Source organism: Aphelocoma coerulescens, chromosome 5 (assembly GCF_041296385.1).
Source record: "Aphelocoma coerulescens isolate FSJ_1873_10779 chromosome 5, UR_Acoe_1.0, whole genome shotgun sequence".
Lineage (NCBI taxonomy): Eukaryota > Metazoa > Chordata > Aves > Passeriformes > Corvidae > Aphelocoma > Aphelocoma coerulescens.
Genome location: NC_091019.1, coordinates 63,313,480 through 63,331,654, shown reverse-complemented (window position 1 = coordinate 63,331,654; position 18,175 = coordinate 63,313,480). Strand labels below are relative to the sequence as shown.

At 48.0% G+C, this 18,175-nt stretch overlaps 1 protein-coding gene across 4 annotated transcripts; it reads left to right on the top strand.

Moving 5' to 3' along the window:
• The first annotated feature begins 4,046 nt into the window (after positions 1 to 4,046).
• On the top strand, positions 4,047 to 17,449 carry DACT1 (dishevelled binding antagonist of beta catenin 1). 4 transcript variants are annotated; one of them, XM_069018533.1, is made up of 4 exons: positions 4,047 to 4,440; positions 6,701 to 6,833; positions 8,438 to 8,500; positions 11,024 to 17,449. In XM_069018533.1, the coding sequence occupies exons 1-4, from the start codon at positions 4,084 to 4,086 to the stop codon at positions 12,766 to 12,768; spliced, it is 2,298 nt and encodes a 765-aa protein (XP_068874634.1). In that variant the 5' UTR covers positions 4,047 to 4,083; the 3' UTR covers positions 12,769 to 17,449. The 4 variants fall into 4 exon arrangements, with proteins under 4 accessions (XP_068874634.1, XP_068874632.1, XP_068874633.1 ...); XM_069018531.1 differs by having other exon boundaries at positions 10,910 to 17,449; XM_069018532.1 differs by having other exon boundaries at positions 8,438 to 8,593.
• The last annotated feature ends 726 nt before the right edge of the window (positions 17,450 to 18,175 follow it).

The window sequence follows — 18,175 nt, the reverse complement described above, 5'->3', positions numbered from 1 at the left end:
AACCATGGTAATATGATAACACAGGCTGATGCCAGGCTGATTTGCTGGTAAGATTTATGCCCTATTATATTATCCAAATGCAATTAAGAAATACTTGGACAATTAACATTAGAATAGATTAAAATAAAGGATCAGACAGCTGTGGGTGTTAGGCATAGTCCCCAAGTGTTTGTGTCACCCTGCTGTGTTTCAACGAGCAAGGAAAGCATTTGCTTTCATTTCACCAACAGGGAATTGTCATGTTCCTCAATTCCTCCAATCCCCTATACTCATTTTAGTGTGACAGGTCAGAAATGAACCTAGGAAAAGCAACAAGTGTTAATTGGCCTCATTCAATCTAAATTGAATTTGATGATTAGCAGGGTGAAAGACAAATGTATGGGTTGGGATGTCGGGGCTTGCTCCCAGAGGGAAGGAAATGACCGGTGAAAGAGGAAACTCTCACCCCTTGCCTGTGTGTTTGGAATTCACTGTGCCAACCACTACTTTCCCAGAGCTCCTTTTGTATTACCAGAGGCAGCTCTTTCTTGTCTTGTAAGCTCCGTGGGGCAGAGATCACCTCTTCATTCCCCATCTACGAATCGTGAAGGAACGCAGCATTTCTACCACTTAATAATGTAACCATCAGAGATGAGCCAGGATAATCGTAAGAGATTTCATAACCGCCCCTGTAGCAGACAGAATTACATCTCTCATAACATCCTAGCAACAGAGCTCCTCAATCATCAGCTCTTCTCCTTACCTGCAGACATCTCACTGCCTCAGTCCTTGCTGTTGCCACATTTGGTGGGGAATCTGGGATTATTTGTGGAGAATTTCATCTGAATACCCCAGTGAAGGAATAACAGCTTTCCAAAGGAGTGTAAGAGCAAGTCCTTTAGCTGTTGCCATAAGCCAGGAGATGAATGGAAGACAATTTTGGACTAGAATTTTTTTCTTATGAGAGTCCTGTTACTCAGCCCTTGCTAAGAGTTTTGAGATGTTTGGTTTGCTGAGATAGAGGCCTCCAAATGCCAGTTAGAGCAAATATGGGGACTGGAGCCTCTCTCTTCTCTCAGATTAGTTTTTCATTGGGATGATTGACTGCAGTGTAACTGAGAGGGGAGGAACCAATCTCAGTCTCTTGTTCCTTGCGTGTTTAAAATCCCAGTTTTATTAAAGGATGATATCTACCCCTTTCTCCATTTTCTCACCTCACTGTCCTCTTCTGCCTGTGTTTTTCATCTATATTCCACCACCTATTGCCAGATTTTTTCTCTTGCTGCTTATGGGCTCTTTATTCTGTTGTTTTCTTAGTGGGTCCCTGAGTAAATTAAAAGGCCTGTATTTTATGCTCATTCTCCTTGCTCTTTCTCCTGCCTTCACACCCTGCCTTTCCAGGCTCTCTCCACCCTTGTCTCTATGACCTACACTCTGCTGAGCTGCATCCTAGCTCTCAAATAGTCTCTGTGGTCCTCCCCTCCCTTGTTTTGTCTTAGGTGGTGCCTTGTTTTCCTTCTATTTACATAAATTGTCATTTCTTGCTGGCTGCTCAACTGCACATCTCCTCCTCCCATGCTGAGCAGCCTCCCCAGTCCCACTGCTTCCCAGGCACCTCATTCCTTCATCTATGGGGAGAAACCCGAGTTCCTCTTCATCAGATCCTCCTTCCCCTCCTCTTGCATGATCCTATAACCACATGGTGAGACTGGTCCACTCGAAGCTGTGTTCTCCTCTCCACATGATGTAGGGAGTTGGCTGTTCTGGCAGCTCCTGTGTTTCTTTTCCTTCCTGGAACTCATGCACTGTGAAGGATGAACAGAGAAATGTCAGCAGGGAGTCCTGGAGACAGCACCTTATACTCCTCAGAGTGGAAGAGGTGACTTGGGTGGGAGGAATCGGACTGAAATCTACCAGATGAAAAGTGGCAAAATAAAAAAAATCATCATTAAGACAGATTTTATTCAGCTGTATTTTATTTTGGAAGCAATGTCTACATTGTACAGTGCACAACAGCTCAGAAAGAGTTGAAATAGCTTTGCATAAATATTGCATGAAGCTTTGTGTGCAAACACATACAAAGCACAGAGCTATATGCAAAACCTGGCTACAGAGGGTGAAGGAAAATGTGGAAGCCTTTGCTTCCATATCTGTAGAGCTTCTGGTACCCTTGGAAAAGTAATTCTGCATTGCAATACAGGTTTCAGCATAAACCTCTTCAGGGATGCTGTGAGCCAAGATCCAGGACTGAAAGCCATGGAGAGGCTTTTAAAGTCAGCAGGGGTGGTCTAAACATTGTGGGGCAGGGGCTGAATCTACTTCTGGGCCTTTTATGGGCCCAGATACATAAAATGGGTACAGAGGTCCAGCATGTGGCTTCTTTTTTATTTCCAGTTTTGCTTAGCAATGTCAGGTGAGCTGGGATGATCTGGAAAGACCCTTCAAAAAGTCACTCCCAGTTCAAACATGACCACAGATGCACTGACACGGCTGTGGGCTGAAGCAGCAGAAAGAAACAGAGCTGGCTTTAGCTTCAGCCATCCTCTGAGCATGTGTCCCCACCTACATCTGGGCCAGGATTTGGGAGGGCTGGTTTTAAGCTGCAAGAGGAAGTGGGTGTCCTTTTTTGAAAGCACTTTACAGTGGTTTAAGACAACTGTGAAATACAGATTTTTGTTAGCTGTGGGCTCTCAGGACAAGGACCCACCAGGTAAAGCAGGTGTATGGCACACCACTACGTGTTGGGTGCTGCAAACAGCATGGGAGTGAGGATACAAATTTCTTCTGAGACCTTTCAGCACCAGAAACACTCAGAATCTTTTGAGGAACAGAGGGATAGTGGGAAAGAGCATTTCATTATGCTCATAATGTCCATGAGAGCCACTGTACAGTGGGCTCACATCTTCCCAAAGCTCATATTGTGGAGGACTCCCTCAATGCCTGTTTCCTCCTCTTCCATTTCCCCCCTTAGTACATGTCTGCAACTCAATTTTTGCTCTATTTTGAAACTAACATTTTCCTTTTTTTTTTCCTTTCAGCATCTGCATTCCACCCTCCGCCTCTTTCCACCACATGCCCATTGAAAACCTAATTGCAGATCCTTTGCTGCAATTAGTCTGCATGCTGTTGCAAAGTTCACTTCATTATGGGTTTTTTTTGACTGGTTTACTCACACAGGCTCTGAAGCAACAGCTCGCCCGTGCTTTGATCCCACTGCCCATGCCTGGTGCAAGGACTTCCAAGTTCTCCTCTGTTTTCCACTTTTCCCTCTCCTTACACCCTCACCTCTTCATGCCTGGAATTTTTCCCCCCCAGATGCATCATTTTTGCGCCTGATTTGGATGTGCTGGTCTGTATAAGGCAGCATTTCGCTTTAAACCGACAGAAGGGAGGTTTAGATAAGATATTAGGAAAAAATTCTTCCCTGTGAGGGTGGTGAGGCACAGGTTGCCCAGAGAAGCTCTGGATGCCCCATCCCTGGCAGTGCTCCAGGCCAGGTTGGACAGGACTTGGAGCAGCCAGGTCTAATAGAAGGTGTCCCTGCCCTTGGCACAGGGGGGGTTGGAACGAGGTGCTCTTTAAGATCCCTTCCAACTCAAACCGTTCTGCGATTCAATAGTAATAGTAATAATAATAATAATAATAATAATAATAATAATAATAATAATAATAATAATAATAATAATAATAATAGTCATGACTCTGTGACGGCCCCTGACTACGCCGTGCAGGGCTCCAGAGCTCACCGACGGAGTTTTCTGGAAGGGCAGCGGTTTGCACTCCCGCATCCCCCACCTCCCCGCACCCCGCCGCGGCGAGCGGACTACGGAGGTGAGAGGACGAGGAAGATGAGGAGGAAGGCGACCGCGAGCGTGCAGCCGCGGCCGGGCGGGGAGGAAGGCGGGCGGGAAGGAGGGATGGAGGAGGGATGGAGGAGGGATGGAGGCGGGCGGTGGGCGGGCGCGGGGCGGTGGCAGCCGGGGAGGGAGCCGGGAGCCCCGCGGACCATTCGCGACCGGCGGCGGCAGCGGCGGCATCAGCGCGGGGCTCGGCGCGGTGCCCCCGCGGGCAGGGCTGGCAGCGGCGGCCGCCCCCTCCCCGGCGATGAAGGCGAGCCCCGTGGCGAGCGCCGCGGCGGCGGCGGGGCCGGGGCAGGCGGCGGGGGGACCCGCGGGGGCGCCGCGGGAGCCCGATGCGCGCTGGCGGGAGAAGGGCGAAGCGGAGGCGGAGCGGCAGCGCACCCGGGAGCGGCTGGAGGCCACGCTGGCCGGGCTGGGCGAGCTGGAGTACCTGCGGCAGCGGCAGGAGCTGCTGGTGAAGAGCCTCCTGCTGCGGCGGCCGGCGGGAGCGGCGGCCGGGGCGCAGGGCGGCCGCGGGGAGCCGCCGGGAGAGGGGCCGCCGCCGCGCAGCCTGGAGGAGAAGTTCCTGGAGGAGAACATCCTCCTCCTGCGGAGGCAGCTGGTGAGCGGGGGCGGGGGGCGCCGCGGGATGCGAGTGGCGAACGCCGCGGGATGCGAGTGGCGAACGCCGCGGGATGCGGGCGGGGAGCGCCGCGGGATGCGGGCGGGGAGCGCCGGGGATGCGGGCGGGGAGCGCCGGGAGACGCGCGCCCGCTCGGTCCCCTCGTGTCGGTGTGACCCGCGGGTCCTGCCCGCGGAGGGGCGAGAGAGGAGCAGGGAAGGCCCGCGGGGAGCATCCCCGCCCCGCTGTCACCCCGGCACGGCGCGCAGGTGAGGCGGCGGGCCGGTGACAGCTCGGAGGTGGACGGGTCGTGCCGGCGTTGTGCCGGGTGACCGCAGAGTTCCCTTCGGGTCCCGGAGCCAGGCCGGCGGTCCCACTTCCATTCATGGCAAGAGAAGCGCCGCCGTTGCCATGAATGGAAGTTGGGAGCCAGCTCCCGGGTCCCAGCCCCGAGAGGAGGCAGCGGGCGCTCGGGTACCGGCAGGATCGGGCCCTTAAGGAAGGGATGCTTTTGTTGGAGGACGCGCTTTGGAGCTGGTGTGGGAAGAGATGGAGGGCGGCATGAAGCGGCAGATCATTTTTCAGTGAAAATAGCGTACAGCTGTGCCTGGCGCTCTTTGTGCGCGGCTCAGCATTTGCTTTCACCCAGGGAGAAGTTGGATTGCGTGATTTATTTCCCTGATTTATTCTTTTCCCAACCCTCGTTTTTTGTCCTTTTTTTTTTTTCTTATTAGCCTTTTGGTTTAGTTAAGTTAGGGGTATTTCCCTCTTAGAAAGATAAAAATAAATTATTTTTTCTGCTGAGAAGGGGCTGGCTGCCGGCCGAGAGCCGTAGTGAAGGACCACGGAATCATTACAAAAAAAAAAAAAAAAAAAAAAAAAAAAAAAAAGACCAGAAAAAGCTGGAGATTTGTGGTAGCACTTTAATTTGTGCACTTGACATTGCAGATTGGAACCAGATGCGGTGCTGGCTGGGGGAGGGGGCGCTGGTGGCAGTAGGTGGCGCAGCGAAGTCATCCCTTGAACCCATCACCTCCGCCAGCCTGGCTGCCAGCCAGCCCTGGCTCCCGCAGGAATGGGGGAGAAGGCTTGGGATCACCCCTTTGGTTCTCCAAAGGATGGTCTTAAACGCCAGCACGTCTTCAACCAGTGCTTGCCAGTGCTTTTAGCATTTGCTCTCCCTTTGTCCAAGGCTGGGCTGGACAGGGCTCTGAGCAACCTGGTCTAGTGGAAGGTGTCCCTGCCCATGGCAAGGAGGTTGGAACGAGACGACCTTTAGGGTTCCTTCCAACCCAAACCGTTCTATGGTTCTATGACTGTCCTGGATTCAGTGGGTTTAGAACTAGTCCAGCTATGAGCATCAAAACTCATTGCAATGAACGTATCACAGCACCCCTGGGTGCCAATCAAATGATGCACTCGAAGAAACGAAAGTAGATGAACCTTCCCCTTGCCTCCTCCACTCTCCCCAAAGCCAGAGCAATTGAAGGGTATGAAGCTGAACAGATGATGGATAAGCAACATTATAATACACAGGGGGAAACTGATTGTGTTGACCGTGGGTTAATGAGTGCCTTGCAAAATAATTTCTTATTGCTTTTTTTATGCCATCAAATTGCCTTCATAAATAGCCTTAAAATTCATCTCACAGCAATTTCATACAATTATAATGGGAGAAGAGGAAGAATTACTCTTCCTTCCTGCTGCACTGCAAAACTAATAAAAGGGCTGTGATCCCTGCCCTGGGAATCTTGCTCTCTGGATGGTAGACTCTAAGCTCATAATGTGCAGCAGAACAAGGCGGTTCCCACACCACAGGCACTTGTTGGCAGAGCTGGTTGGTGCCATTGTGTGAGCAGATGTGATCTTTGAGTAACACCAGTGTGGTGGGGAGCGTGCCCTGCTAGGCTGGCACAGCCGTCCTTGCCTGTTCCACGTGCACAGGTCTGGTTTGGCCGTATCAAACAATCCAGCTTTGTTCTTGCAGCTGTGGTCAGCACAGTGTGTTGGTCCTCCTCAACTGTGGAACACGCTCCTCGTGCAGAACTGGCTGGAACAGGCTGGGATGAGTGCCTGCATAATTCTTAAGTATTTATCCAGAGCATCCATCTAAAATGTCAGGGCTTTGTTCAGTTTTTATATAAAAGAATATGGACAAGGTGTTTCACAAGGCTTAGATAGAGAAGTCTGTTGGTCTTTGGGACCCCTTCACATCTGCCCCACTGAAGGAGCTGATGTTCTTTGTCCTCTTCTTTTCCAGAACTGCTTGAGGAGGAGGGATGCTGGGCTGTTAAATCAGTTGCAAGAGCTGGATAAGCAAATAAGTGATCTCCGCCTGGACGTGGAAAAAACGACAGATGAACACCTGGAGACAGACAGTCGTCCAAGTTCAGGTAAGGGCAGTGCTCAGCAAAATGCAGCCTCCCTTGGGGCCTGGAATTAAACTGGCTGTAGATTTTAGTGCTGGAGTTTTCAGTACTACAACAGTAAATGTCTACGGCTCGTTCACATTCTGATAATGAATTCCTACTAACAGAGTTCACTGACCACGGGAAAGGTTGCTGTTTGCTTCTTTCAAAGGAGCATTTCAAGCTTAATTAGATTTTGAGTGTTTGGGGCATTTGTTTTTTCAAGGCCACCCTCACGTTAGTTTGAAAAGTTCTGATTGTCCTGTATATTAGGGAGGGGGCTGAAGGAAAAATGGTGAAAAAGAAGCACCACCACCAGGAGGAAGATATCAAAAGTGGTCATACAGCCAGAAAGGAACATGGAATCAAACAATTTCATCCCCCATATATTGAATTTCATCTCATTCTAACTGTGTTGAAGCCAGTAAGTGGTATTTAACTATGGGGAGCCTTTCCTAGAAGCCTCTAAACTTGTTCTGAAGACACTAAAAAGTGGAGAATCCTCCAACTCACGATTGTTAAAAGCCATTGCTAATTTCTTGTCTGAATCTGACTTGTTCAGCACTGATATTTTTATATCCTTTTCTCCCCTAAAGAAAGCTCTTTTCTAATACCCAGCTTTTCCTCCTCTTGGAGGTGCTATACAATATAATTCCTGGCTTTTATTTGATGAGCTAAACAGGTCAAGTTCTTGAAGTCATTCATTTTAAGGCATTTTTCCAAGCTCCTAAATAGCTTGGTGGCCTCTTTCCAATTTTTTAGCTTTGTTTTAAGCATGTTGGATTCAAGGGCTGGGCTCACCGTTCCAATGTTTCTTACCAGGGCCGAGTAGACTGCTGAAGTCATTTCCCTGCTGCTATTCATTAATTTCTTTGTACATCCAACAATCTCATTAGCTTTTTTTTGCCATATCATTAAGCTTGATTGAGCTGCTTTTCCACGCTGACTAAGCCCTTTCCAGGATTATTGTTTTCCAGGATGCATCCCCATTCTGTAGGCATGCTCTGCATTCCTTATTCCTAAATGAACCCTTTAAATTTTGGTGGTGGTGTGTCATTTTTCCTTGAGTAGTCCCAGTTTACCAGGAAATTAAATCTGATGTGTCTCCACATTATTTACCATTTGTCCTCTTTCCTGTCATCCACAAATATTATGTTTCTCTCCAGAACTTTGAGGAAAGTAATGGATAGCATTGGGACCAACACTTTTGTAGTTAAGTAATAGTTGGAGAGTCTGTCTTGGAAGTATAACACTCTATTAGATGAGTGGGCTGCCAAACACAGCCTGGATCCTTGTTGCTAAAATCTGAAAATCCCTGTAAGGGTTAAAACCTTGTAAAGTTTAAAAAAAATTCCATATGCTGGGATAAGTTCTGCTGTTTTAAGTGCTTTACTTTTAAACAAAGTAAATTCATGGCAATAAGGATATTACTAAATTGTGGGCTGGTTTTGGGGTGACTGAATGAAATCCCATAACTACTTGCATTAGAGTAAGCCAACTCAAACACCAGCTTGACTGCCTTTCTAGGGACACAAATAGTAACTTTGTGTAGACATAACTAATATAAATCCAAACTCTTATTTTTATAGGGTTTTATGAGCTGAGTGATGGAGCTTCTGGATCGCTTTCCAATTCATCTAACTCTGTCTTCAGTGAGTGTTTATCCAGTTGCCATTCTAGCACTTGCTTTTGCAGCCCTTTGGAGGCAACACTGAATATCTCAGATGGACGCCCTAAATCTGCAGGTATAGTAAAAGCAGGTCAAATACATCATACTCCAGGAGGTGGCTTTGGCTTTGGAAATACTGCCTCAGGAGCACCTGGGTTGGATTAACCCTTCTTCCTTTCATGTGCCACATTATGCTCTGAAAAGATCCCAGTGCCTCTCACGTACCTGGGTCATGGGGCAGGACTGTTTGCCCTCCCCTGGTCCAGCCTTACACGTGAATATGTCACTCTAAACACATGAAAATGGCATGTGAAGATATGACAGCTGCTCTACCCAGCAGAGGGCAGTGGTACCTGTACACAGAAACACATCAGTCAGCTGATTTCTTGTGGTTTTCTTTAGAAAAGCATTTTTAGTGAATAGCAATAATTAACGATAGTTCTTAGCCATGTCAGCATTAAAGTCACAGAGTAAGGAGCTAGATACAGGTTTAAGGGGGTCAGGACACATGTCAGTCTCTTTTTAGCAGTCATTTTGTCAGTTCTGAGGGCCCTCAACCCCCAGGTGAGCATGGTGAGGCATGTCCTGCATTTATATAGTGTAGACAGGTAGACATCACGAACGGGGCAGATACATTTTGTCTCTTTGGCAAAGAGCTGTGAACTTTCCTTGGACACCAGTCTGAAGATGCAAGCCTTGATGTGTGGGATGGTTCAATAGGAAGGCCTCCTCTGTTCTCCAGAAAAGACACTTCAATAGGACTGTTGTGATCAAGTGTTACTGACTGCAGACATTTTCAAAAGCTTTAGCTCATTCTGGGTTGGGGAGGATGATTCCAACCACAGTATTTCCAATTTGCCTTCTGCTCTTTAGGGTTAACTTATAGTGATTTGTTGTGAATCAAGGACAGAACAATTCATGCTCTTCTGTTTCTGAACTGGGGAAATACAGCCTGGGATGCATTCATTCTGAGATGCTGACAAGTCCTCTTAGTTTTCCTGTGAGCAGCTCAAGGTAATTTAATGCTCCCTGTTGTAAGGTATTATGTGATCTTCGTGGGCCATACATTAAAAAAAAACCACACACAAGGAATTCCATCATTGCATTGATGTTTTTTCTGTATATACCACGAAAACCTAAATCTCTCATTATTCATACAGTCTCGCTTTCAGGGATGAAATTTCACAAATCTGACAAGTTTCAAAAATGTCTTTTTCATCAACATTCCTTGAAGCCAACACAGAATTTAGGAAATGTGGGAAAACTGAGAGGTGATCTGGAGGAAGTTTATGCTCTTAACTTCCCTGTTCTTCCTCTCCTGCTCACACAGGAACATCATCTCTATCAACAAATTTCATCAATGCCCATGAGACCTCTTTGAAATAAGCCTTAGATAAGTGATGAGCACTGAGCATTCAAATTGGAGTACCCTGGCTGAAGTTTCCAGCCCAAGGGCAGAAAACAGGACTGGCAGAGGATCATTTAGATTGTACCCCTACCCAAGAATACAAGGGCAACTTAAGCTTAAGAAAATAATAATAATCTTAGGTGCCTGGGTGGAAGCCCTGCTCTTAAGGTTGCTTACCTCCCTAGTAAGCTCCTTAGCCATTAAATCTGACTCATGCATCTTGAAATGCACTGGATTTCTCTGGCAGAACTCTCTTTGCAGAGCCAAGGCTAGGATGTCAGCTGGATTGACCTGCACTCCTAGGACTTGTGTGAAAACACGAGCCTGTTTCCCATTCTTAAACCCCTTATCACTTAAAGGGAGCATCTGTTTTACTATTAGCATTGCTATAAATATTATGATAATAATAGTAGTAACAATAATAGAAACAACAATAAAATTAGATCTGGATTTTTCCCTAACCTGAGATATGCTTGAAAGAATCTGGAAGTGAAATTTGTCAATGAGCTAGAAGAATTAATTGTTCTCTTGTCTGTATTTTTTATGTTTCTCTTTGGATTTAGCAAAGTAAAATATAAAATTCATATGTGCTGAGGCCTGCAGAGAGTTTCACAGGTGACTGTGTAACATATAGGAGACGCTTGCAGACTTCTGGGTGGCTTGAAAGGAAGATAGGAAGATCTTAACAACCTGGGCACAGGTTTGAAACCAATGTAGATGTTCTCATTAGGGCTGTGATTTTTATTGTTTTAACCATGTGGTCATAGTGGGGTAAATCCCTCGTAGATGCAGTGACAGGGAGAGCCACTGAAGGATAGTGCTGCTTTTTATATTGCTTGAACAGCACCCCTGGTTGCAAAATTGCTGCTACTGTTAAAGCTTTGCATTGTGTGCATAGATGGACCGGTGTCCTTGGCAGCACATTAAAAACGTAGCACAGCTGTCCCTGGCAGGCTCTCTAAACTCTTCTAAAATGCCTTTCAGATCTCATAGGCTGGATGGACTATAATAAGGAAGGCCAGCATGAGGACCAGACCGCAGGCTCTGTCTGTCGCTCTTTGTCCACACCGCACTCAAATTCCCTCGATGTCGTTGCAGATGTACATCCCAAGTACCAGTGCGATCTGGTGTCTAAAAACGGGAACGACATCTACCGCTACCCCAGCCCCCTCCACGCCGTGGCTGTGCAGAGCCCCATGTTCCTTCTCCCCGTGACTGAGAACCCCCAGCGAGAAGAGGAGAGGCTCGCTTGCGATATGAGCGACGTTTGCACCCCATCCGAAACGGACTCGGGACAATCTGCCAACGCCTTCCCCCCCCAGAGCTCCTGGCCAGCTCCGTGCCCTTCCACCAGCAAGAGGATAGACAGCTACATCTTAAGCCTGGTTCAGAAAAAGACTCACGCAGTAAGGACTAACAAACCCCGGACAAGTCTCAATGCTGATGCCACCAAAGGCATCTTGAGGCACGGGAGCATGTGCGTCCGGCAGCCGGCAGCGATGGTGGCCCACGGCAACGTGGTGAACCTGAAGAGCTCCAAGCCAGTGTGTTTGCCTCCTGGTGGGACCCCCGCTCCGGACCACACAGCTCCCTCCCCGTTGAAGCAGAGGCCAAGGGAGCCAGCTGGGGAGCAGCTGGAGAGTAGGAAGGCCCCTTTGCCGGCAGCTTTCCCACCCAGCACAACAACCGAACTCCAGAGCAAGCACCTGCCACGGGGCACCAAACCGGCACCACCGGAGCTGGGCCGCAATGCTGTGGCCATGGCAGGGGATGTCCCCAAGGAGAACAGCCAGCTCTTTGCTACATCTCCCAAAGAGTCCTCCGGGAAGCCAGTGGTGCTGCAGCCAGAGAACAGGGTCAGCCAGCCTCCCAAAAAGATCCTGTTGAAGAGCAGCTTGCAGGCAGCTCGCTCCTCGTCGCCAGCTGTTGAGGAGAGGCCTGCGCTGGATTTCAAAAGCGAGGGCTCTTCCTCACAGAGCCTGGACGATGGGCTGCTGGTGAATGCCCAGTACATCCCAGCCCAGCAGCAAAGCATGAAGCTTCACAAAGGCACCCGGAATGTCAAGATTTTGAAAAGCTCTGCCTTGAAACACAGGTCCCACCTTGCCAATGGGGTGGAAAACAGCTCGCAGACCTTGCGGGAGAAAGCCAAACCAGTCGGCAAGAAGTGCCGCTTTCCTGAGGAACTGGATACAAATAAGAAACTGAAAAAGCCCTCGTCGCGGGGGAAGAGAGGCAGCGGGTTGCCGCTGGAGCCGGGCCTCCCGGGCCGGCAGGCCAGCCTGCACAGATCCGCCCTCCGCTCCCACGGCCACGGCCGGGAGGTTGTGGTGGCCAAGCCCAAACACAAGCGTGCCGACTACCGCCGCTGGAAGTCCTCGGCAGAGATTTCCTACGAGGAGGCCCTGCGCAGGGCGAGGAGGAACCGGCGGGAGGGTGTGGGCGTCTACTCACAGGTGCCCCTGCCCTATGTCAGCCCCTACGCCTACGTGGCCAGCGACTCAGAGTACTCAGCCGAGTGCGAGTCCTTGTTCCACTCCACTGTGGTGGACACAAGCGAGGACGAGCAGAGCAACTACACCACGAACTGCTTTGGAGACAGTGAGTCAAGCCTGAGCGAGGTGGAGTTTGTAGGGGAGAGCACGACCACCAGCGACTCTGATGAGAGCGGGGGCCTGATTTGGTCCCAGTTTGTCCAGACGCTCCCCATCCAAACAGTCACGGCGCCAGAGCTGCATGAAAATGCGGCCAAGGCCTTTGTCAAAATCAAAGCCTCCCATAACCTCAAGAAGAAGATCCTCCGTTTTCGGTCAGGCTCCCTGAAGCTCATGACGACCGTCTAGTGAGGTGACTTGGTGGAATGTATCTGCTTCTGCTTTCGGAAGCAAGGTGCTTATTTTTGTACATATTTCCACAGATTTTTTTTTTTTTTTAATACAAATATTTAAAACTTAAGGTAAATTATGTCACTTGTTTTCAGAATTTGGGTGGATACTAGTGCCTTTTATGTGGAAATAAAAGACCGTTACACTTGTTTAAAAAAACCCAACAACACAACACTGCCATTTCAGTGGTGAACAGCCTCCAGCGCGTGGTGTCAGAAGGCTTTGAGAAAAGGATAATTTTTCTGGGAATGGATCTTCCTTGCCTAGGTTTTCCAGTTCTGGGTCCTATACAGGATATCAACAGCATAAGGTCATAAGTTCTTAGGGAATAAAGGGGAGGGAATGAGGGCAGTTCTTCATGTTTTTGCTTGTCCCTTTCTGCTGCTGCTGTTGCCACATCTTGAACTTTTTCCTTCTGGTACTCTGGTCTGTTTTTTTTTTCTTTTCTTGTTGATTCTCTTCTTGAAACCCACTCCTATCCTCCCCCAGCCTTCCCCCAACAGGAAAGGGTTCCTGTTCAATCTGTCTCCAAGGTTAAGTTGCCTTCTCTGGAGTGCAGTCTGCTCCGATCTCCTGGGAGTCACGCTGCGGACGGCGGTGGTGTCCAGAGTAAACTGCTGGAGCAGCTGACCAAGGCTTAGTAACTTCATTATATTGTGTAAAACTGCTTTTGAAAAAGAAAAAAAACCCCATATGCATGTCACGTGCATGAGTATCAGTAGTTTTAATATTCCTGTTGATGTCCAATTTACTGTACATCATCAATGGCTGTTTTTATATATATATCATTGTGTAAATTAATATAACACATCATATGCTGTAATAAACAGTCTGTTTTAATACTTTTTAAAGTTTGTTACATTGGTGCAGACCCAGTCAGTGCTTTTATATTGGTGTTGTCACCACTTAGATGTCACCTGTTAATACTCCTTGCATTTAGCCATGCAGGAAATGGGGCAAGTTTAAAATGCTGTGGATGTGACTTGTGCTTTGAAGGAATTGGCTTGCCATGGCTCCCTTGTGCTTCCTGTAGCTTGCATTTTTCCAGGGGCAAGGTGGGCTTTAGGGTCTCAGAGGCATCTTCAGGTTGTAGCTGATGGGCAGTTCATGTTGCAGAGCAGATGGAAGTGTAATAGTAATCCTCCTCTCTGTCTGGGTGCTTGCAGACTTTGGTTGGTACAACACGGGGACAGATGGTTGGTTTCTGTAACCAAATCGATCTGTGGGACACAACAGGTGTCCCCCTGGAACGTCCAGTAAGTGAATCCCCAAGAGCTGTGTGCTCTGGGAGCTGGGCTGGGTGGAGGAGAGCACAGGCTGCCAGTCCATGGTGCCCTCTGTAGCTTTGGCAGTTGGCTCTCTCACAGCCCTAGCAGGGTCATGGAAGGTGACAATTGTGTCACCCACTGGTCTGTGTCTCAGGTTCTTCCCATGGGACTGGAGGTGACTGGCAGCAAAGGAGAAAGGAGCCCTCCATAGGCAGCACTGCTTCCATTCACAGCAAAAGCTTTGGAGCTGCCTGGGGGGAGGCTGGAGGTTTTGGGCAGGTTGAGCTGGTTTCTGCAGGTTCATCCTCTGCTTTGGCATCCACTAAGCAGTGGCCAAACAACTGGAGTGGGTGCTGTGGCTGGTGTGGATTTCATGGATATGTGTGCAGCTTGTCCATTCCATAGCAAGGTCTGAGCAGAGCTTTCCTTTGTGGTTCCTCTGTGCCCTTCCTGCTGTCATCCACCTAAAAGGCAGAACAGTTTTTTTCTCAGGTTTCTTGCATTGCAAATGTGGGAAGGAAAGATCTACTCAGAATTAACCATCTCAGAGAGCAGCTTCTAAAGCAGTGGGAACACTTTTCCTAAGAGGCAGATTTTATTTTTCAGTCTGCAGTGTACTAAATCCATATTTATAATGTCTCATATGATTTTTTTCCTGTTTTGTGTTTTTTTTTTTATTTTAAGGAGTTGAAAATCAGTTTCTGTAAGGGTTTTGCAGTACATCACCAGGCTGTGGATTCAGTGACCCAGAAAGTCCTTGCACTTCCACCTCCTATGAAGCAGCAAAAGCTGTAACACCCCTTATCTGTTCATAACTCTCCTATTACTTTTCACATGGAAGGGCGGCCTGTATATATATATGTATGTATGTATGTATAAAAAAATTATATATTGGTTTAGAATAATTCATCCAGAAATTGCTGGACAAAGGCTGCCACTGCAGAGAGGGGAGAGAAGTAATGTTTGTTGTTAAATATGGCATTACTAAGGCTAAGCAGCAGCTTAAAGCCGTCCCATTAATAACTGATGGGTGTTACATCAAACAAAGGGAATGTCTTGTGGAAGCTGGTAGTTTCTTTCCTAGAATATCTCTTAATCAAGCCACATAATCTCTCTTTGAGCGAGAAAAACACGTGCAAATCCCTGTAAATCTCCTCAAAGATGTGGCAAAGCAGCAGAGAGGATCCTCAGCCGTGCACTCGCTCTCTGGCTGTAAAGGAGCTGGTGATGGAAAGACAAACCAATGCCCAGTGGTATTGGGATGATGAGTTTTTAATTGCAGTGCTATAGCAGATTGCCTTGTACTGGGTGAGGGAGGTTGGTTTTCAAAAGTGAGCTGCTGAATGGTTTCTTTTCAGATAATTGAGTAAAAAAAGAAAATAAAATAACTGCCTAAATATGGCTAAGGACTGTATCAGCTGCAGCCACTGTATTCTGCAGTTCTCTTGTTGAATAGCTTAATACTAGACTTGGAAATGGGCTGATGGTATCTCCCTCTTAATTGCACTCAAGTCTTTTCAGTTTGGGGAAGGAATTTTCCTTTTCTTACATGACTTAGGTAAGCATCCAGAATCCTTTAAACAGACCTAGTGTTTTCTATCTACACCCAACCCCCTCTTTTTTTTTTTTTTTTTTAATAACATCTTAACAGTGCTGGAAAAGTAGTTGATATGGTCCCAATACACAGCACACATTCTCATCTCTGGTTCTGATTTTGGAAACACATCTGAGTTAGTAAGTTTTTGCAACGTTAGGTTGAAAAACATCTGCTGATCTTGGAGACCAGTTGAATATCTGGCGCTTCTTTAAGCTACCTGGCTTTCCAGCTTCACAGCCTGGAGTCCTTGCCAGTGTATTTTTCATGATGTTCACTTTTTAATTATCCCCAGTGTTTATGGTTGTCTTTGGAAATCTGAAGCAGGAACATTTCATTGCACTGGGAGCTGTTTCAAGGTGGGGGTAGGTGGTAGAGGGGAGTTTTGGGATTAGGTATCCCTATGCTCCTTATGTAACTGAGTGCAGGAAAGTACAGGAGCATAAAGGAACATGAGCAGACCCCTTTGAGCTGGATTCCTTGTGATTCAGATAATGCAGTGTTTCTGCACACCTCTGGAATACCATCACTCCCACTGAGGCTATCAGCACCACACACTCTGAGGGGATGAGTGTGTCACTGCTGTCTGCCTTCCAGCAGGCTTTCTGGGTCTATCCTCTGCTCCCTCACCCCAACTACCAGCTGTGGGTCAGCAAATAAAGAATCAAGCTGTGTCTGGTGCGTGCAGGGTCAGGGAGAGGCCCTGGCATGGTGCCCAGACATCCCAACTGCATGGGGCCCCTGCTGTGGACCTCCTGCTTGCCATGAGAAATCCAACGTGCCTGTGGAGCAAGGGCTCAGACAGCTGGGTCTGAGGGAAGGGGGGAATGGAGAGTCCCATAAATAGAGTGTTCTGATCCTGGTTCATCTGTATTTCCAGAAGAGGTGGGAAGAGGAGGTGCTTCAGCCTAACACCTCGCTCAGTACATTAGACTGGACTAAACGGAGTCCTCCCAGGGACTCTGCCTATTTCTTCCAGAACTCTTTGAATGATCCAAGCCACTATCAGTACTCCCAGTTACTGAGGTGCTTAAACCATCTGACCAAGTACAAGTGATGAGCTTCCATTCCCCAGGTCTGGTTTTGGCCTTCCACAGCACAGCCCCTGCTTGCAGAGAGCCTCTAGGTCCCAGCCCTCTGCAGCTTTCCCTGTCCTGGGGCTTCAGCAGGAATCTGTCCATCCCTTTCAAGTTTTCTACTTTTCTCATGGGTTGGGGTTCATGCTGGATAAAGCCTGAAAACGAATTCTCCACAGCAGTCCTGTGCCTTCAGTAATCCCAAATCAGTTTGTTGGCAATCAGTTTAGAGGAAGGTCAGGCACTCAGGTGGCAGCCAGCAAAACCATCCCTGAGGGACCTGTACCCCCTCCTGTCACAAAGGGCAGCAAAGGCTTTGATGAGCTGTGCTGGCCACTTGGCAGGTGACTCACCATGCTGGGCATGGCTTTGCCCAGGCACGTGATTTTTCTTACAAGAGAAGACAAGGACATTTTTAAGGAAGCAGAAACAGCTAAATACATTTTTAATAGCTAGCTTCAGAGTCTAGTATGTGCCTTTGGAGTAGCCAACAAAAATAAATATGACTGAGCTGCTAATAGAAAAAACTGAACAATTCTCAGCTTAACATTCTAGATGGAGAGCTGTGGTGAGAAACAATTGGTGCTGGAGTATGTCCGGAGATGGGCAATGGAATGGATGAAAGGACTAGAGCAGAAGTGTTGAGAGAAGTGGCTGAGGGGGCTGGGGGGACTCAGCCTGGAGAAAAGGAGGCTTAGGGTGGACCTTATCAACCTCTACAATTTCCTGAGTAGAGTGGAGCTGGGGTGGGGCAGTGGGGGGGGGTCGATCTCCCAATTAACAAGAACATGAGGAAATGGCCTCAAGTTGTGCCAGGGGAGGTTTAGATCAGATATTAGGAAAAAGTTATTCACTGAAAGGATGTTCAGGCATTGGAACAAGCGTCCCAGGGAAGCGGTGGAGTCACCATCCCTGGAAGTGTTCAAAAAATGCATCACTTGGGGACTTGATTTAGTGGTGAGCAAGATGGTGCTTGGGTTAAGAGTTGGCCTTGATCTTACAGGTCTTTTCCAACAGCTGTTCTATGATTCTATGAGTTGCTTTGGGGTTTCAAAATTCTCACAGTTCTGGAATGAGGGGAGATACATGAAAACCAGGGGGATCTGTTTAAAAGGGATACTAGAAAGTGCTTTTTTTACACAGCAGGGAATTTGCTTCTGCTGGAAATAGTGAGATGGATGTAATATCAGCAAGTTCAGAGGGAAAGAGAAGGTATGGATAGATGTGCTCTACCAATGATTGTGGATGCCAGGAAGAGTGTGAGGTGACTGGACTGCAAACAGTGGCCAGGCTTGTGTGCTCCTCCTCAAGATTGTCTTTTCCTGCAGCTGGGGGAGATGCACCATCCTGCTGACCCAGCAGACCATTTCCTATGTTCCTCTGATCTTGAAGTAACTGATGGGAGTTGTCTATGCAATTGAATTCTC